We start from the raw sequence: 17,738 nt of genomic DNA, 5'->3' as shown, positions 1-17,738 counted from the left end.
GTTTACACAACAACCCTACTAAAGAATGCTGCGGTCATTGTGAGCGTACGTACGGCATGCGACCCGCACGCCGGGCACTGCATCGCAAGGCATTATGTCCTTTCGGCGACTGCATGTACACCATGTCCTAGTTGGATGGTCGGCTTAAGCTAGTTACTAGAGAGGATAATTTTGGCATCACGGCTCGCACGAATTGATTTGTTATGTTGTTTTGCGATAATGATTCCGCTGTTATGCTAACGTTCTCGGTTACAGTTACTGATAACCACATAGTTCCTATACCGGGTAAAGCACACACACACACAAAAAGTCGCCCACTCTCTCTCTGTCCTTTTTTAGCCCCTATTTCCCTACCTCAGAGCAGGGTAGCAAACCGGATTCCAACATCTGGTTAACCCCCTCTGCCTTCCTCACCATCTCTCTCTCTCTCTCCTATACCGGGTGTTCAAAATTAAGCTCTACGGAATTTTTAAAAATCGCTTGTGGGAGGTAGCATAATTTTTATCGTTGAGCTGGGTTATTCGATGAGGTGAGAAACGAGCACGACAAATCGAAGCACTTATTCAACTAATTAACCAAAACTCACTAATTAACCTCTTAGTTCATTACTTTACGATATATATTGCAATTTACGAATTGTAGCCAGTGAGTTTGCAAGACGCATGCTATTGAAATGAATTTCCAGGATGACACCAGTTTCGAGATATTATTTCCCAAAATGTGGGACGAAATACATGGGCGTTCCAGTTAATTTTGTGCTTTAATGTATAAAACAGCATTTGGGTAAAAAAGTAGGTGCAACAACAGTGCATTTTTACAGCGAGTTTGATGGCGCATATCTCCAAACTGGTGTCATTCTGGCTATTCATTCCAAGTGGATACACCTGACAAGCTCACCGGCTACAATTCGTAAATTGCAATATGTGTCGTAAGGTAAATAACTAAGAAGTTAATTAGTGCATTTTGTTAATTAGTTTAACATGTGTTTCGATTTCTCGTGCTATCTAATGTCCGCCTCTTCGAATAACCCAGCTCAACGATAAGAATCATGCTACCTGCCACAGGTGATTTTTAAAAATTCCGTAAAGCTTAATTTTGAACACCCGGTATATTACTCGCTACGACCAGTAGACCAAATGAAATTACAGAAGCCGGTTTCGCCACGCACGTCCTCATATTACTATTGCTATAGATATAAATGAAGTATATTAATCACTATTTACGAAGTATCGCCTGTGGAAAGTCAAGATGCCAGACAGTCTAACGTAAAAAGAAGAAAAACAAAGCGAACTCTGTGTCGTCTACTTTCAGTCAATGACTAGCGTCTTCGTCTCCCCCTGCTCACAGCACTGTGACATAACTACTGGAGGCGAAAGCGTTGACCCGGGGCCTGCTAGAAGGGGGCCTGTGACCGTAAGCACGTGACCTGTGGCACAAAAGCGACGCAAATCTTCGATAACCCTAGATAGGAAGTTGCGACCACAGTGCCTCAGTCGAGGTGACACTGGCAAATGGCGTTGTGGTGTAAAATTCCATTTTGCCGCAGCGTCCCTAACGCAGCTGTTCGGGAGAGCTCTTGCGATGAGCTGACGGGTCGAACAATCCGCAGTAAAGGTTTTCCACTTATTGCCAGTACTAGTGATAGAGAAAGGACAAAGGAGGACGAGGTCACCCATAGAATGGTTCGGCTGGCACATCATTTGGCTGGAGGAGTCTAGCAAGAAGCCGATAATTGTGGGGAAGCCCCATTTAATGAACCGTTTTTCAGAAAGCTACGCACATACGCTCTTGGAAAGATATGCAGACAACCGAATAGTTACCACCTGTACAACAATGGAACTTGCAGAAGCGGGATTCTGCCCACTAGTCCTCACATTGTGGGGAATCCACATTTGATGAAAAACGTTTAGGGAACTACGTACGTATAGGTATCTTCGAAGCCGCAAAACAGAGACAAGGTAGGGCTGTATAGGGTGTCATCAGTTTTTCTAAATGTCTGTTGACCATGCCACTTCCGGCGTACCAATGGAGATTGCTGCGGTGCTCAAGAGGCCCGGAGAAAAAAAAAACGAATCGGTGACAGCAGCGCGTAGCGTCTGCCACAGCTCTTTCTGACTTCGCAACACTAGTGCCGGCAGTGGTGTCTTAGCTTACAAACCTCGAGGCAGTGTCAAAAACTGCGGAAATAGTGTACATGTACTACATTTGTAGAAAAGAAAAGCGATGACTCAGCAATAGATATTTGAGTCATCGCTTTTCGCCTACCAGAGACTAGCAGTTGCGATGACGAAGGCATCGAGCGAGCGATGCATGCATCTCGCGCGCTTATACTCACGGGGGCACTTGTAGAGCTTGTTGGTCTGCGATATGTCGCCGGGCGACAGACGCACGCGCTGGCCGATCTCGGGGCGGTGCCTCGTGGTGGAATTCTCCTGCGGCAGGATGGTGTCCAGGTGCGTGCTCTTGGAGAACGTGTTGCGCGCGTAGTGCATGATGGACTCAAAGTCGTACGCCAGGCCCAACGAGTTCACCTGGAAGGAGACAGGAGATACAGATAGTAGGCGGCGTAAATTTACAGTTGTTTGTCCGCTGATCCAAAAAAAAGTCAGTGCTAATGGTGCGAAAATATCAGCACATTCATGTCGTAAATAGTGACTAATGAATTGGGGTACGATTAGAAACCGGCAAAACTACGTTAGGAAATATAGGGCGCGTTGAGAAAGAAACATCGCTGTGAACACTATCTACATTCCGAGGAATTGCTTACGCAATACTGATGAAATGTACGGCATTTCTGCCTAGACTTGATTAAAACGCATCGAATACAGTAACGGTCCCAACACCTTCTGAAACAAAGGTTGAAGGGAACACTGGCGGGTACCGGTGCAACACTTGTTGTTCTTCTAGAAAACAGCCCATACGTAATGAATCCGAATATTTCCGAACAATTTCCGTGTAGTAAGATAAAAATTGCGCGGAATTCACATGCGGCCTATATTTCCGTGTGAATATTATGAAGATGTATAATTACGTGGAAACCTTTCAAGAAGAGGCGAAAAGAATAAGGTGAACCGAATGGCTCGATCTTTTTTTTTTTTTTTTTTTGCGACCACACGAAGCCAACAGAAAATGAATCAAACTAAGGAAAGCATAGGTTAAATGAATTATTATTTTAATTGACAACAAGAAATAACAAGGAACCGGAAAATGAAAGCGGACGAAAATACAACTTGCCGCCGGTGCGAGTCGAACCCGCATCCGCATCACTCGTGCGATGCTATATTTACATCGGTCACTGTCGTTGTTAGCAGCGAAATCAGGCTGCGCCGACCGCCTTTTAGTTGTCAGGGCTCGAATGTGCCCTTCGTCGAATATACGTACTCACCTCCTCGTCAGTGAGCTTGTTGAAGTTGTACTCTTGGCCGGTCATGATGTTACGGGTGACAATGTCGACGTGCTGGTCGCGGTCGGGCCGCGTGTGCTCGTGCCAGAAGCCGACCACGTGGCCCAGCTCGTGCACCACGATGCCGAACTTGTCACAGTTCTTGCCGATGGAGATGGCCTGTGCCCCGTTGCCCCGCTTTCCGACGAACGAGCAGCATCTGCGAAGACACGTTACAGGCCCATTGTAACAGCATTATCACCCTGCTCAGATGGCACTGTTAAACTTCTCTTATACGTTACAAGGGTCTATTAATGAGACGCGCGTCGCGTCCCATTAATAGGCCCTTGCAGGCCTACCAACGTGATGACAAATGTTTGATCTGAGTGCTACAGCGATACTTTTTTGTTAGAACTTTAAGGGACCTTATACCTGAACAAGTTTGATGATTGTGCCCGCCGTTACTCCGTTGCTGCCGTTCGTTTGTCCGACAGCGATAGTTTCCGAATTTGAGCCCGTCATTCACAAAAACTTCTTACGCTAGAACTGTTCGTAAGAGGAGATATCATGATATTGGACACGTTATTAGCGAAAATGGCCGGCCAATGGCAAACAGCACTTAAGAACAAAGTGCTTTGTGAATTCGGCCCTTGCTCTTTCCGCTATGTTTTTTTTTTATTGCGCGGTCTCCACTTCAAGGTATTGTGTACAATACCCAATATTCAATTACAAAGCATCAGCAAGACACGTGTTTTCTTCATAATTTCAAATAAACTTTCGCTATCAGTTATGGCCAGCCTGCTAACGCCTCTAGACAATGACGGTGCTATAAATGTCCTTAATGGCCCCATTTTAACATATCTTAATTTTGCAGCAACGGCGGTTCTTTTCCCTTGATCAGAAGGGTGTATTCTGTTGAATCAAATCAAATGAAGTCAAATCAAACCTTATTCGTTTTCTATTTGCACAAAAATAAATGGAGGGGATTGAGAGAAAAGCCGCGACAAACGGTTTGATAAGTTCTCAACCTCCGATGTATCCGATATCAGTCACAAGCTAAAGCGAAAAACAAATGCCCATCCAGATTAATAATAGGTCTTGGATTAGCTGGGTGCGAACCGAGCACGCGAGCGCCAAACTGTATACGCCTGCTGCTTCGAACGAGTCGCATAAAACAACCAAAGCATACCTACGTTTCAATATATCGAGGTTCGTAATGAAAAATGACACCAAGGATGAATGTATGGGTGGACGGATTTTATGAGCCTCCCCTTTGAATCGGGGTGGTGGCAGCGGCCGCAAATATCATTGTTTTGTATTTCCATGACATTTACTATCGTTCCTTAAGATGTGTGGTTAGTGTTAACAAATCACGGAATCTTAACGAAATTTATTTTGCTTAAAAAGTTTCATTCTGTGTGTTCCCTGCCTTTATACCTCCAATACACCAGCCGTCTCTTACAATATTCTCAACCGCAGATTCATTCACCTTTTTACTATCACCTTTAAAACTCGATGCATCGGGCAGTGGTCGAAAGATCGAGGGACGTCGCTGGAGCAAACAATTCGACAATGGTGCTTATCTTCGTCAGTACCCTGACAACGACAAGTCGTCCTGACGAAGACGAGTCTTCTTGTCGAAACGTTGGCTTCCGCGGCACTATTTGTTCGACTACCGTTGATCACTTCAGTTCTCCGACGTCTTGTGAACCGCTGCATCGAATGCCTTGAGCAAGGTGACTACGTTCTCATTCACTTCTGGACGGATACTTCGGCAAGCTAACAAAACATCGTCAACGGTGTCTGCTCTAGTTCTTGCACGTACTAGGAATAAACAATCGTCATCGGTTCGGTGTTAGCCAGAGGAAAATACTGGCACATCCCCCTGTGGTGCGCCAATCGCGAAAGAGATAAATGACAATAAGTATTGCGCTGTGAACACCTTTGCTCTACTCCTCGTACGAGACGCGCTGCTTCCGTCAACGCTACTTGCGTCTGTCCTCGATCAGTCGGGTACTTCTGACCCCTCTCGAGGCGCAAGCTTCTCCGTGTAGACGGCAAGGAAATGCGATTAAGTAAAACGAGAGAGCGAACTTTCGAGCGATAAATGCAGCCGCTGTCGTTGTTAATGCACTGCGAACCACGACACAGGCTTGGATAAGCTTTAGATGCGAAGCATCTTATGCTCGGGGCTATGTCACTCCCTCCCTCCCTCCATCGTGCAGCGTCCACACCCCTACTGCGCATGCGCATCCTCCTCCCCCTCCTCTCCTCTCCGGATTGCGCAACGAATGGCAACACCTGCTGCTCCGCGCGCGATAATGCGAAGCAGCTTAGGTTAGAGACGCGACGGTAGGCGCCCCAGAGGCACCGGCAACAGTCATCAACGCCGCGCGCGTTCGGTGCGAACGCGGGCAAAATGCCGATGGCGTCGACAACAGTTCTGCGCGTTGCTGGTGCTGCTGCATGTCCAAGTTTATACAGCTGATAAAACTACCTTGAGTCGACCCCTATGGCTCCTTCGCATACTACTCAGGGTTCCCCTACGGGAAGATGGTGTCATTTTTTTATCATCTATACTCTTCTCGCTCTCTTATTTAGTGGCGCTAAACAAATACTGACCGCGCAGTACATATGCTACTGCACTCACCTGATTTGTAGAACCCTAAACTGAAAAGAAAAAATAAAGCACATTGCGGACGGTGATCGGTGCAGTGACATTTTTACAGGCGCAGCAAAACGTTACTGGTAGAGGTGCCTTCGAAGCACCTAGGGGTCGATTACCCCCCCCCCCCCCCGTTCACTTTTGCTGTAAAGTCATGAATAATACTTCTTTAAAAGAGAAACGCAAAGTATAATACCATCACGTCACGGCTGCAATGTTGTTGCGTAAAAAGCTGACGTGTTTTTATCGCTTAACATAGCACAGGGTGCCTCAAGCCTGATATTTAGTCATCGGTGACAGTCGTCGCTGAAACATGATGCCCACATTTGATTCGCTCGGAAGGATATTACAGCCGGTATGCGGGTTTTAATACTACTCTCAGCCAAAGCGCAGCAAGAGATTCCAGCTGGAAAGGCCTATAGCTCTTTGTTCGTCATACACAACGAAGCGGTAATTTAGGTGGTGGTGTTTTGGCGCGATTACAACTTGAGGCAAGAATTCCTACCAAAGCAAAGGTTAATCAAAAGGGGACGTCATTGGGATAGTAGGAAGACGATGCACCCGCGAGTGCTACGAGTCAAAGAGAAGCACCGGCTTCTTCATATGTGGGCATATATTGGAGGCAGATTTTATTCAGTAGATGTTTATCCCGACGGTTGGCGGAAGTCCAGTTTCCATCTATAGGTGATTGGAAGACCGCTTTCACATACACCACTCCGACATAAGAAGGGGTACCGCCGGGTTACATACAGTCGGGGTCAAAAATTTACAAACCATGGTATCCGAGACAAAGCTGAATATTTCCGCAGCACGCAGCCTAGTATGCGGATTTCAAGCCTCTATATGTGAACAACAGTGTTGTACCGTTTTGCTGGCTAAGATTACAAAACGGCTTGAAAATTTAACTTTTCAGCAATGTTGGACGACCCTGGTTCGAGCCCACCGTCAGACATGTTTTTTATTTATTTTTTTACCTTTCTAAATACTACAATGTGCCTGCTATAAGGCAAAGCATAAAAAAAATCAACAATATCGCAATAAAAATCGCAATCGCAATAAAAAAAATCAACACTAAAAGTGCCCAACAATAAAGTTCCCGATGTGTCGAGGTTTTTTGCACACATTTTGACATAAGGTCAAGTTTCGCTTTCGTTACCCACAGTAACACCTTTTTCGCCAGCAGCATGAACGAACATGTAGTTTTGAAGGAATACTTTGCCAATATAACATTATTTAGCACCGCTCTTTAGTGTCCGTTTAAGTAAAGGCAATACAAGATGGATGACGATTATGGTTTGCGGGACAAAGTTAAATAATGAAGGGCGTACGAATATTAAAAAAGTGTCTTACTCATCGACGCCGGAATTCTCTCGCATCGACCCCGCGGTTTACGACATACTTTATCTAAAGCGTGGACTTCTCCGCTCTAGGAAACGTGTAAATGAGGTAGTAAAATGAGGTATTTTGTGTATATGATTCGTCATCTAGGCTTTCCCAGACTCTGCCCCAATCCGATGGGACGGAAAATACTGCGGAAATAAACGAAACTAGAACCTGTCAAACATATTTGGGTAAGGCATGAACTGCATTAGGGAGATACGAAATCAGAGCCCCCCCTCTTAGAAAGTGTGCAGCTTCTGGCGAAACCAAGTCAAATTATTGATTTCGTATTTAAGCCAGAACTCCGCGTTTTATTAGGCCAGACAGCGTTTGGCTCTCCCATAAAAACGTTAAAAGCTTTAATCCATTTCTTTCCATCTTGAAATTCCCTTCGGTTTAAGAGGTAGCACAAGTCTGCGACACGAAAGTACGGAGCACAAAAACAAAAGCGCTGCCAACGCTGTAGTCTTGCGCTTTCTTTCGTGACGGGTTTTACCCTTGCGCTGCTGCGCAATATGCCAAGTCGACTCCAATTAGGTCCAAGTTTCGATCACGTTCATTCCGTCACCAGGCTTGGGACATGCGCCTTGACGAATGCCACAACATTTGCTACCACTCCTAACCTAAGCGTCAGACCAGTACTGACCGCGCCAGTCTCACATTGCATTCGAGGTCATACAAACCCAGAAGCCAGAATACAGTGTCAAAAAAAGAAAGGAAAAGATACCCGCAATGGAGCACACAGTATCTGACAACTACTCGTGCAATGTCGGTGCTTGGATGCACACGTTGTTCCGCGTTCCTGCTTGACATAGCACAGAGCTAATGCGAGATAAAGGCGCAGATAAGGAAGAAAAATGAGGCAGGTAGTTTAACTATGTTTAGTCCAGTTTACTACCCTACACGTGGGAAGACCGAGTGAAAGATATACAGATAGAGAGAGATTGAGAGAGCACGCAGGTTCAAATTATGCCCGTGTTCTGGAGGTGGCAGAAAATTTCTATAGTCGGGCACTCAATTAAGTCTGTTGCTTTCAGGAACTGACGCTAATGCGAAGTTCCCTCTACACCGGCTAGCGCATAAATAAATATGTACATAACTACACATACGTCACGACGACCGAAGCTCTGAACACGTAAGTTTACGATGCTGTAGTGCTGCATTTAGCTCTAATTGGCCATGTCGCTGCTCGTTTGCGCCGCCGTCCCGAGTAGGTCTGTGGGAGTGTCACAGTCCGAAGAGAAATGCAGTACAGCTCGCCACACAAAGCATGCACGCCAACTATTGCACACACACACACACACACACACATGCTTAGGATGTTGCAAACCAGGTGTTCCAATCTTCTTTTGAGGTGCAGCCAAACGTTCGTATTCTGCCCAAATGTAAAACCCTGCACTGTACATTCTACACAAAAGGCGCACATTATTGACCATTAATTTTAACTTCGAAAAATCAGTTGGGGTTAAAAATGCGACTGCGCGACTTAACGACGTCATTTGTGCTAGCTTAAAACCTCCAATTCGCGAAATCCCTGCCGCCGCGACACAAACGCAAACGAAAGCGCTGGCAATTTTTGGAGCCATGGCGCACCGAGGCCGTCCTTTTCTTATATTACTCCATTTGCACCGGTCATGCTGATGCTTCGAACTTAACGAACGACACGAAGTCGGCCAAGCTTCACTCTTGTTTTCTCTTCGGCGCATACCCCGGTCCATGGACTCGTCCATGGCGAGAAATCGGTACTGAGAATGGCGGCAACGACCACCTCATTACTGGTTCACATCGACCTGGATGACGTCTTTTAAAGAGCCAAGCACTGAGCGCATTGTTCACTTTTAGTGTCACTCCTTTTTCCCGACTCGCATTGTTATCTTTGCTGTTGTCTTTTATTTCACTTGTTCGGCGCGATGTAGTGCTGTGGCTGAGCTCTCTCGTCATTACTTTAGCTGCGGAACAGTGTGGAACTCGTGTTCGACCTGCTGCGCATCACTGTGGCCAATTTGTAAGTCTCTCTCCTTTTTCTTCTTATTCTCTTTTTCTTTTTTGTTGACAGCTTCGAAAAAGAAAAAAAAAGAAAGAAACGTACCACGACCGCGCACTATCGAATGTGCGGTGCTGATCGATTTATTGGCAGCTTCTTAGGAACAATCGCGCGCATGCGCGTAAGACATGTGGACTACTTTCTTTGGCAATGAAGGGAAGGCTAAACGGCGTCGAAACGCACTCACGACAGCGCTTCTGAAAATACTCCCACAGCTTCATCTGCATTTGTTGAAGCTATGGGGAACAGAAAGCATGGACATCTTATTCACTTCAGCACTAATTTAATTTGAAAATTAAAGTGTAGTGTTTTACGCGTGAAAACCAGGATGTGGTTATGAGTTGATCCCTCGACCTCGTGCTTAGCATCGCAACGTCATAGTCGCGATAAGCCACCACGGCGGGTTACTCCAGCACTTGTAATCAACATAAGGCATAAAATTACGCCACTCACCTTCGGTTACCTTCGAATTCATATTTTCTTTTTTTCTTTTTGTGCTTGGCTCTTTTGCGTTTTGAAAAATGCGACACCGTTGAAGCTAGCAAGCTACGCTGATGCATTATGTGCGCCAAGAAACCAAAACAGAAAGCGCTATCGAACTCTGCCAGAGTACTTGGGGCAGTAACGCATGTGCTGAAGCTCCGCCCCTGTAGCTATCCCTTCATTGTCCCAAAGAGGAAGCAAATGAAAGAAGAAAGGCAGGAAGGTTCATAAGAACAGAAATCCGGTTTGCTACCCTATACTGATGAAGGGGGAAGCTAAAACGATAAGAAGGTAGTAGAGGGAGATTGCTCGATTGCAGAGAGAACTGCTCGATTGTCACAGGGAAGAGGTGTCACTGCTCAAATTTGCCAGCGCATAAGTTAGTTGTATCGGAGGAAAAAAGAAAAAAAAGAAAACGGGGGTTGGGGCGCTAGGACGCTATCTTTTGATAGCCCAGTGCTGTTTAACCAGTGGGTCTCTACTGGCACGATATACAAGATCTACGAGATTGTAGCTTGAAACGTGCCCCCCCCCCCCCACCCCCCGACTAGGTTTGTACTTTTTTGGTTGATCACTTCGGGGATATGCTTCCGCTTTTGTGTGACGTAAACCAGCGCAACCCTTCAATTATAGTGACGGGCATCCTGTCACCAGTTTAGCCAATCGACATGCATTAAGAGTGACGTCATCCGAAATTGATGTTATCTAGAATACGGCCCCTGGTATATAACGTATCTGCAGTTGCCGTAACACATGTGTTACGGCGCTGTTCACAGGGAAGTCTGTATATTGGTCACAATTCGTACCAGAAGAAGTGCCATTCCAGTTGTTCACCCAAGAGAGGTATTTCGTAATCTGCTCGCCCCCCTCTGCGCTCACGATCACGGAATAGTATATTTCGGCTCGCGAGGTGGCCGCAACTTTTAGGTCACTTCGATAACCACCTGAGATTTTGCGTACGTTGTACTATATGCGCATCTACACAGATTGTTCCCCAATGCCTTATTGATAAATATTTACTACTACATGAAGAAGATAAGAAACACTAGGCAACTGACCGCACCATTTCTCTTGATCATTACCTAACCGTATACTTTAGAGACGTCAATACTGCATTCTGTCTGTGTCTTCGATACTGCATTGTGTCTCATGAGACAATGCATGCCTCATGAGTAAATGTCTGCTTATTCAGCTGTTCAGTTATGCTCCCAGAGTGTTAGATAATAAAAGAAAACAGCTGTTTTCGACGTCAATGTCTGCTGCATTTTTTGCCTTGTTAATTTCGATATTATGGGCGCTATAGTCTTTATTCATTCGTGCGTGAGTCCGTGCGAATGTTGTAAGTCGGTGCACATTACTGAAAGAGAAAAAAAAAGAAGAAAAAAGAAAAACAGTTTAGTTGCAAGGAATTGCGCCCGCCAAATTTGTCCGATATATAGCGCTTGCTCATGGACGAACTTTAGCGTAAAGTGAATGTGTGCGTTACTGGAAGCTTCGCTCAGCGATATTGATGTGGCACTCCAAAACGAGACATCTATGCCCACTATATGGGGCAAACGAAAATACCGTTGTATCTTTAGCGATTCATAGAAAGCTGGACACTAGATATTGGTTGTTCACCGCGAGTCGCTCAAGTTTCAAATTTGCTGCAGCTTCATCTTCTCTAACGAAGGGTACCCAGCGAGCGAGGTTCTGCTTGTGTCAACGAACTCGTGTTTCTAGTATTTCAAAACATCAAAATAAATCGCGTACTCGACTGCGTTCCAGCCTGAACATTGTTAAAGACCTTTACATTTTATATCAAAGGTCTTGTATGCTGTAGAAGGTTCGTTCGCTGCTCGACGTAATTAGAAACGCTTCATACAGTTTGCTAAGGGCGGAAAAAGCAACTTGGCCTCGTCGCAGAATCAATATCGGATTGATTTACTTTTCGTCCAGTGCAAAAGAAAAGCAATACCATCGGCAAAATGATGTGTGCCAAATTACCACTTAAGTTTTTCTGAGAACGGCTTCAAGATCGGCAGGGTATAAATGTCCGGTGCTATACAATGTCATGGCGCTGTCATACATCTGTGTATAGCTGTCGAGCGCAACCTCTGAATGATAAAATTTAGTTAGACCAGATTTATAGTACATTATTTGCGTGTCATCCGAAGATGGCGTTGCGTTGTTTTAGCGCTAGCATTTCTTTTCTTTCTTCCACGCGGGATAAAATTAGTACCTTCGGTAATTTTCAAAAAGGAAAACACGAAAACTGAAAAGAAACACAGGAATGTACTACATAAAGTGACTAAAGCTGCCGCCATCATTACAGGCTGTGCAGTCACGTGTTACGACAGTGGTTCTGCGTTCTTCGACTTTTTATTTCGCCAGCCGAGAGGGGAAGGGGGACAGTTATTTTTGCCAATGCCTCCGCCCCGTTGTCAGACTAAACGGCGCACGCAACAGCAGCGTCACGTCAGGGAGGAACTTTGCGGCTATCCTAACTCTCTTGCATGCGTAATCATTCGAACGACGATTAAAATTTGGAGTCGGATTCCGGAGCACAGACATGCTAGAAGAATTATTACAACTGATACTTTGTAGAAACACGACTGCCTCTAACTTTTCAATACAAACATACCCACTTACTGCAGTCAACAAAAAGTTAATTATTCAATTTTAGTTAATTGGGCTGCTGACAGCGATAATTATCATCTCACTTTGTGCCCCCTCTGGCGACATAACTTATTTGCACAGGTGGTCTTCGCGCGCCTCCCAGTGCATAATTTTAAGAAAACCATAAAGCCTAATTTTGAACACCCTGCACATAGAACACACGTATACAGAGTATACATAAGTAACAATCGCACATGGTAACCAGGCAACTAAAGTGCAAATAGGAAAGCTACGTGATTCAGGTCAGGACCGCGCTGCGCTGAAAGGTAAAACTATAATTGAGAGTTGAGACGAAGCACGCTAAAAAATTCAGACCACGCGCACAATGTGTCTTGATCTCATCATGGTAAGCCTAGCATGCTTGGTATTGGGGGTAATACTTTTTTACGCATTTCTTTTACATGAACCGGACTCTTGACTGGTTAACATCCCTAAATTTCTTATATCCCTCTCTCACTCTCTCACTATTTGTCATTTATACGCCTACATATGATCTGTCCTCCCTTCGTTCCCGCATCGAGGAATGAGGCAAATAACTTTGAATTACAATTGAGATAAAAAAATTGGAGGGCGGGCGCTTAAGCTTCGCATTTAAGAGTGGAACGCGATAGCGTTATCGGGACCCATTCGCATCGCATTTTTCTTTGAGTCGATTTCACTGCAACACAGAACGTGGGAAAGCCAGCTTACAAAGACCAAGCTTACACCGATCCCCTTAAAGTCGGCTTCACTTTTAAACAGAAATGCATTGCTGGGAAGATGTTTTTCCAGAGGCACTATATCGTCTTATATTAAAATGTGAAAGCCCTAGGACCTTTTTTATTATTTTATTAATTGTTTGCTACTGCCCCGACGCTCGCGCGTGTCCAAAACGCATTAGGCAGGCCAAGTCCCAGTTTGACCTGACGAGGATGCGAGCGCCATCTGGATAAGATTTTCGCAAGTAGCATACCCGAGCGTGCCGCTGTTGGTATGGTAGGAATGCTGGCAAAAGGGGTTTGTGTTTAGTGTCCTCGTAACAGAATTATGTTTTCTCGTACATTCAAATAACAGTCCGACACCACCATGTCTGTAGGTTGTGGTTAAGTCGTACTTTACCATTTTTCTGACGGATTTCACTGTGAGAAATTCAATTTTTGTTCACTAACACCTTGCACCATGCGGAGGGCCTGCGTGGTCGGGGTGGTTCGGGATGATTTTCTCCTGCACTAACACCTTGGCGCCACGCGGAGGGCCTGCGCGGTTGGGGTGGTTCGGCATGATTTTCTCCGTCACGGACGCCGGCATCAACGCCGACACCAACGCCGGATTTTCTGCGACACGGGGCCCTTAACGCTATTGCGTTAAAATGTTCCCTGAGGAAATTGCATGAAACCTACGCGCGTAGTTCTTACAGTTCTTCGCATGAGACGTACACGCACAGTTCTCCATCTTTTGGTGCTGTCACCTGTATGCGAGCGATGCACACTTTATATACCGGGTGTTTCATTTCAACATTAACAAAATTTGTAAGAACCGCCTGAGGGCATTTAGCTCAAATCTACTTATTGGACTGGAATACCCGGAGATGCATACATTACCTACTTTTTTGTGGTTTTACGTGCCAAAACCAGTTCTGATTATGAGGCACATACATTACCTACACTGGAAATCAATGCGCATAATTGACTAATGAACAAAATTTCACTAATTAACTTTTAAATAATTTCTTTAGCGCACATAATACACTGCTCGAATTGAAGCCAGTGATTTCACAAGGCACTTCGACTTGGAATGAATTTCGAAACTAGCACCAATTTTGAGAAAGCGCAGTCAGACTTGCCTTACACATGCACTGTTGTCCCCCTTAGTTAGACACAACGCAGTGAGCGACTGAGTGAGTGAGTGAGTGAGTGAGTGAGTAAGTGAGTGAGTGAGTGACAGACAGACAGACAGACAGACAGACAGACAGACAGACAGACAGACAGACCGACAGACCGACAGACAGACAGACAGACAGACAGACAGACAGACAGACACACAGACAGACAGACAGACAGACAGACAGACAGACAGACAGACAGACAAACAGACCGACAGACAGACAGACAGACAGACAGACAGACAGACAGACAGACAGACAGACAGACAGACAGACAGACAGACAGACAGACAGACAGACAGACAGACAGACAGACAGACAGACAGACAGACAGACAGACAGACAGACGACAGACAGACAGACAGACAGACAGACAGACAGACAGACAGACAGACAGACAGACAGACAGACAGACAGACAGACAGACAGACAGACAGACAGACAGACAGACAGACAGACAGACAGACAGACAGACAGACAGACAGACAGACAGACAGACAGACAGACAGACAGACAGACAGACAGACAGACAGACAGACAGACATCTATGGCCCCGCCTTGAAGGATAAGTGCTCCAGCAGCAGTAAGTCCCCATGGAACTCACCCGCAGGGCCTCTCAGTGAAGACGATGTAGTGCTGGTGTTCGGGGCCACGCTCCACGAACTTGATGCACGTGTGGTTCTCCCAGTGGCGCATCGCTTGCTTGAACAGCGCTCGGTGGTCCCCTGCGTCGCACAGAGAGCAAGCAACACGTCACGTCAGTCGCAGCTACGAGTAGTCCAACACAGCGGAACCACTTCAACACTATGGCAGTTATTCGCCAATGGAACGTAATGGTTGCAAACAACAGCGTCCGGATTTCCGATCACACAGTGCAAGAAAACCTGTGGGATGAGCGCCATGCGCTAGTTCCAATTCGCGCTGCCGTTTCGTTCACTGCAATGCAAGAGAGCAACAATACACCCATTTTGTGTTTGTTCTTCGGCCCTCGTCGTGATTTATATTAACGCTATTTCAAGGCTTTATGCACCGCTGGACTGCGAAGGTGCGATAAATTTCCACGCGCTTGTGTCGTGTCCACGGGCACAAGCAACGCTGCGTTTGTGCGTCGTCAGTCAAAGATCTGCGTTTGCTTCGAGCAGCCTTTGCGAGGCTGCACGAAGCCTTGTAAGCGCGGTCTAGCGACATGCTTTCTCCGTGTTCGTATAAAGATGGGATAAAAATTATGCGAGCGAATTGCGGCGCGCAACACGCACATATTCTCACACTGACCACGCACGTGCAGAGAAGTTGTGTTCAGAGCTGGAAGCGAAAATTCAAGGGCGGAAGAATGTGACAAATGTACCGCTGACGAGAGGACATTCATATGGCACGAATAGTCGAAACGCATTTGACGTTCAGGCTGCCGCGTATCTATGGGCGCCAGTGTGAAACGATGTCCGCGACCCTCTCGCCATGCAAGCGGAAGCGTGATACGGGTGTATCTGCTCTCATGTTACACCAATTGAAACTCGAGGAGGTGTGTGCCATCCGTTCCTCTCGCAAAGACAGTTCTTCGCTGTCGTCAACGAATCCGCAACTGTCGCTAGTACATTGCTACTATATACGTGCTGGTGAGGAGCCCCCCGTATACACCTTATTTCTCTTAGGTTTCTGTTTGGATCCGCATCCCTAGGACCAGGGAGAGGAAACTCCCGCGTTCATATCGTTCCAAAAAAGATTATGGGGTTTTACGTGCCAAAACCAGTTCTGATTATGAGGCACGCCATAGCGGGGGACTCCGGAAATTTGGACCACCTGGGGTTCTTCAACGTGCACCTAAATCTAAGTACACGGGTGTTTTCGCATTTCGCCCCCATCGAAATGCGGCCGCTGTGGCCGGGATTCGATCCCGCGACCTCGTGCTCGGCAGCCCAACACCATAGCCACTGAGCAACCACGGCGGGTCATATCGTTCCGATACAAAAGCAAAAAGTGTATCGGCGGGTGTATTATTAGAGATAAAAATGAGCAAAGCAGAAAGCAAGAAGGTTTAATACTATATATGCACAAAATTACAGCCCAGGACAAAAAAGGCCGACGCCACCGCTGTCGAAGTGACTATTAGTGGGGCCCCACGTAGGCCAGAGAAGAAAGAAGGAAAGAAAGAAGGAATACCTATATACTGGCCGCAGCGGCCGCTACTCTTGTTGGCAGCATACACTCGCGCGCCCTTTTCCCAGGGCTGAATGGTCCCACGCTCCACTGAAACTTTATGCACGAAAGCTCGGCCGCTCTCCGGCGTTAGGCACGTGGCCTCTCGCACAAGCATCAACATTTTTTTTTTCTGCACAGGGTGAACTGAGACGACCCACGCGTGTAACGCTCATTCGAGGCTCGCCAGCGCACTAAGAGGACGCTCTGCACTAGCAAAACAAAACAAAACAAAAAGCACAGTTAAACCTCTCTCGTCACGAAATCTGCGCGCGCAGGGTCATAACAAAGCACTTACTGTTCAGCGACTCCCAATGTCGCTTTAGGCCGCGCCTAATTGCCAATTGCGCTATGCCGTTCAATCGGAGCAACGAGCGCATGCACAAATACAAGGCACCCGTTCGACAAAAGTTAGCGTGTAGAGCCGATTATAGTTCTCGGTGATGAAAAAAGAAAGAAAAAAATATAGATGACCATGTATTGAAGAGAAAAGGATAAATAGCGATACGGAAGCTTCGTCGAGCGTTTAGCTCAAGAACAAAGAAGCAGCTAATGAGATTAAAAAAGGACGAAAACGACTACAGAAATGGATCAAATTGCCTCTATAGAGAAGCTGTTTCTTATGACTGTATTTTACAGTGCCGTCCTGAACTCGTTATTTTGTTAACAACCGGCCGGTCGCGCGCGGTTTTAGCGCTCGGGCAGTGCCGTTATCCCTCTTCAATGTACATAAACAGCTTGCTAGGGATTGCACCAGCGGAACATAGACACAACCCGTTCCGATAGGGCGGAAGTAAAGGAGGGCGCCAGAGACAGTAAATGATGAAGTGCGCTACCGGACAGGGGGGCGAGCGCCAGCGCGTATGTGAGCGGGCTTAGAAAAAAAAAAAGCGAGAACGAAAGAAAATGAAGAAACTTGTCACTGAACCACGGCTCAAGTTAATCCACCGGACCGTGCGCTGGTGGGCGGCCTATGCAGTATGCCGTGACTGCCACGCGAACCTGCGCGGCTTTGAAGGCCTCCCTCTCAAGCCTTAGCGCGCGAATTCTATAAACCTACCGATCTAGGCGT

At 46.3% G+C, this 17,738-nt stretch overlaps 1 protein-coding gene across 1 annotated transcript in view; it reads right to left on the bottom strand.

Moving 5' to 3' along the window:
* Positions 1-17,738, bottom strand: part of LOC119437223 (bone morphogenetic protein 1) — a 572,373-nt gene that overhangs the window by 183,361 nt on the left and 371,274 nt on the right. The window contains exons 4-6 of the mRNA XM_037704269.2: positions 15,078-15,198; positions 3,386-3,602; positions 2,336-2,531 (exon numbers count right to left, since the gene is read on the bottom strand). Coding sequence (XP_037560197.1) covers positions 2,336-2,531; positions 3,386-3,602; positions 15,078-15,198 — 534 coding nt within the window. The remainder of the gene's footprint in view (positions 1-2,335; positions 2,532-3,385; positions 3,603-15,077; positions 15,199-17,738) is intronic.

The sequence above is a fragment of the Dermacentor silvarum genome, chromosome 1 (genome assembly GCF_013339745.2).
Source record: "Dermacentor silvarum isolate Dsil-2018 chromosome 1, BIME_Dsil_1.4, whole genome shotgun sequence".
Taxonomy (NCBI): domain Eukaryota; kingdom Metazoa; phylum Arthropoda; class Arachnida; order Ixodida; family Ixodidae; genus Dermacentor; species Dermacentor silvarum.
The sequence above is the reverse complement of the archived record's forward strand: the minus strand, read 5'-3'. Positions and strand labels throughout refer to the sequence as shown.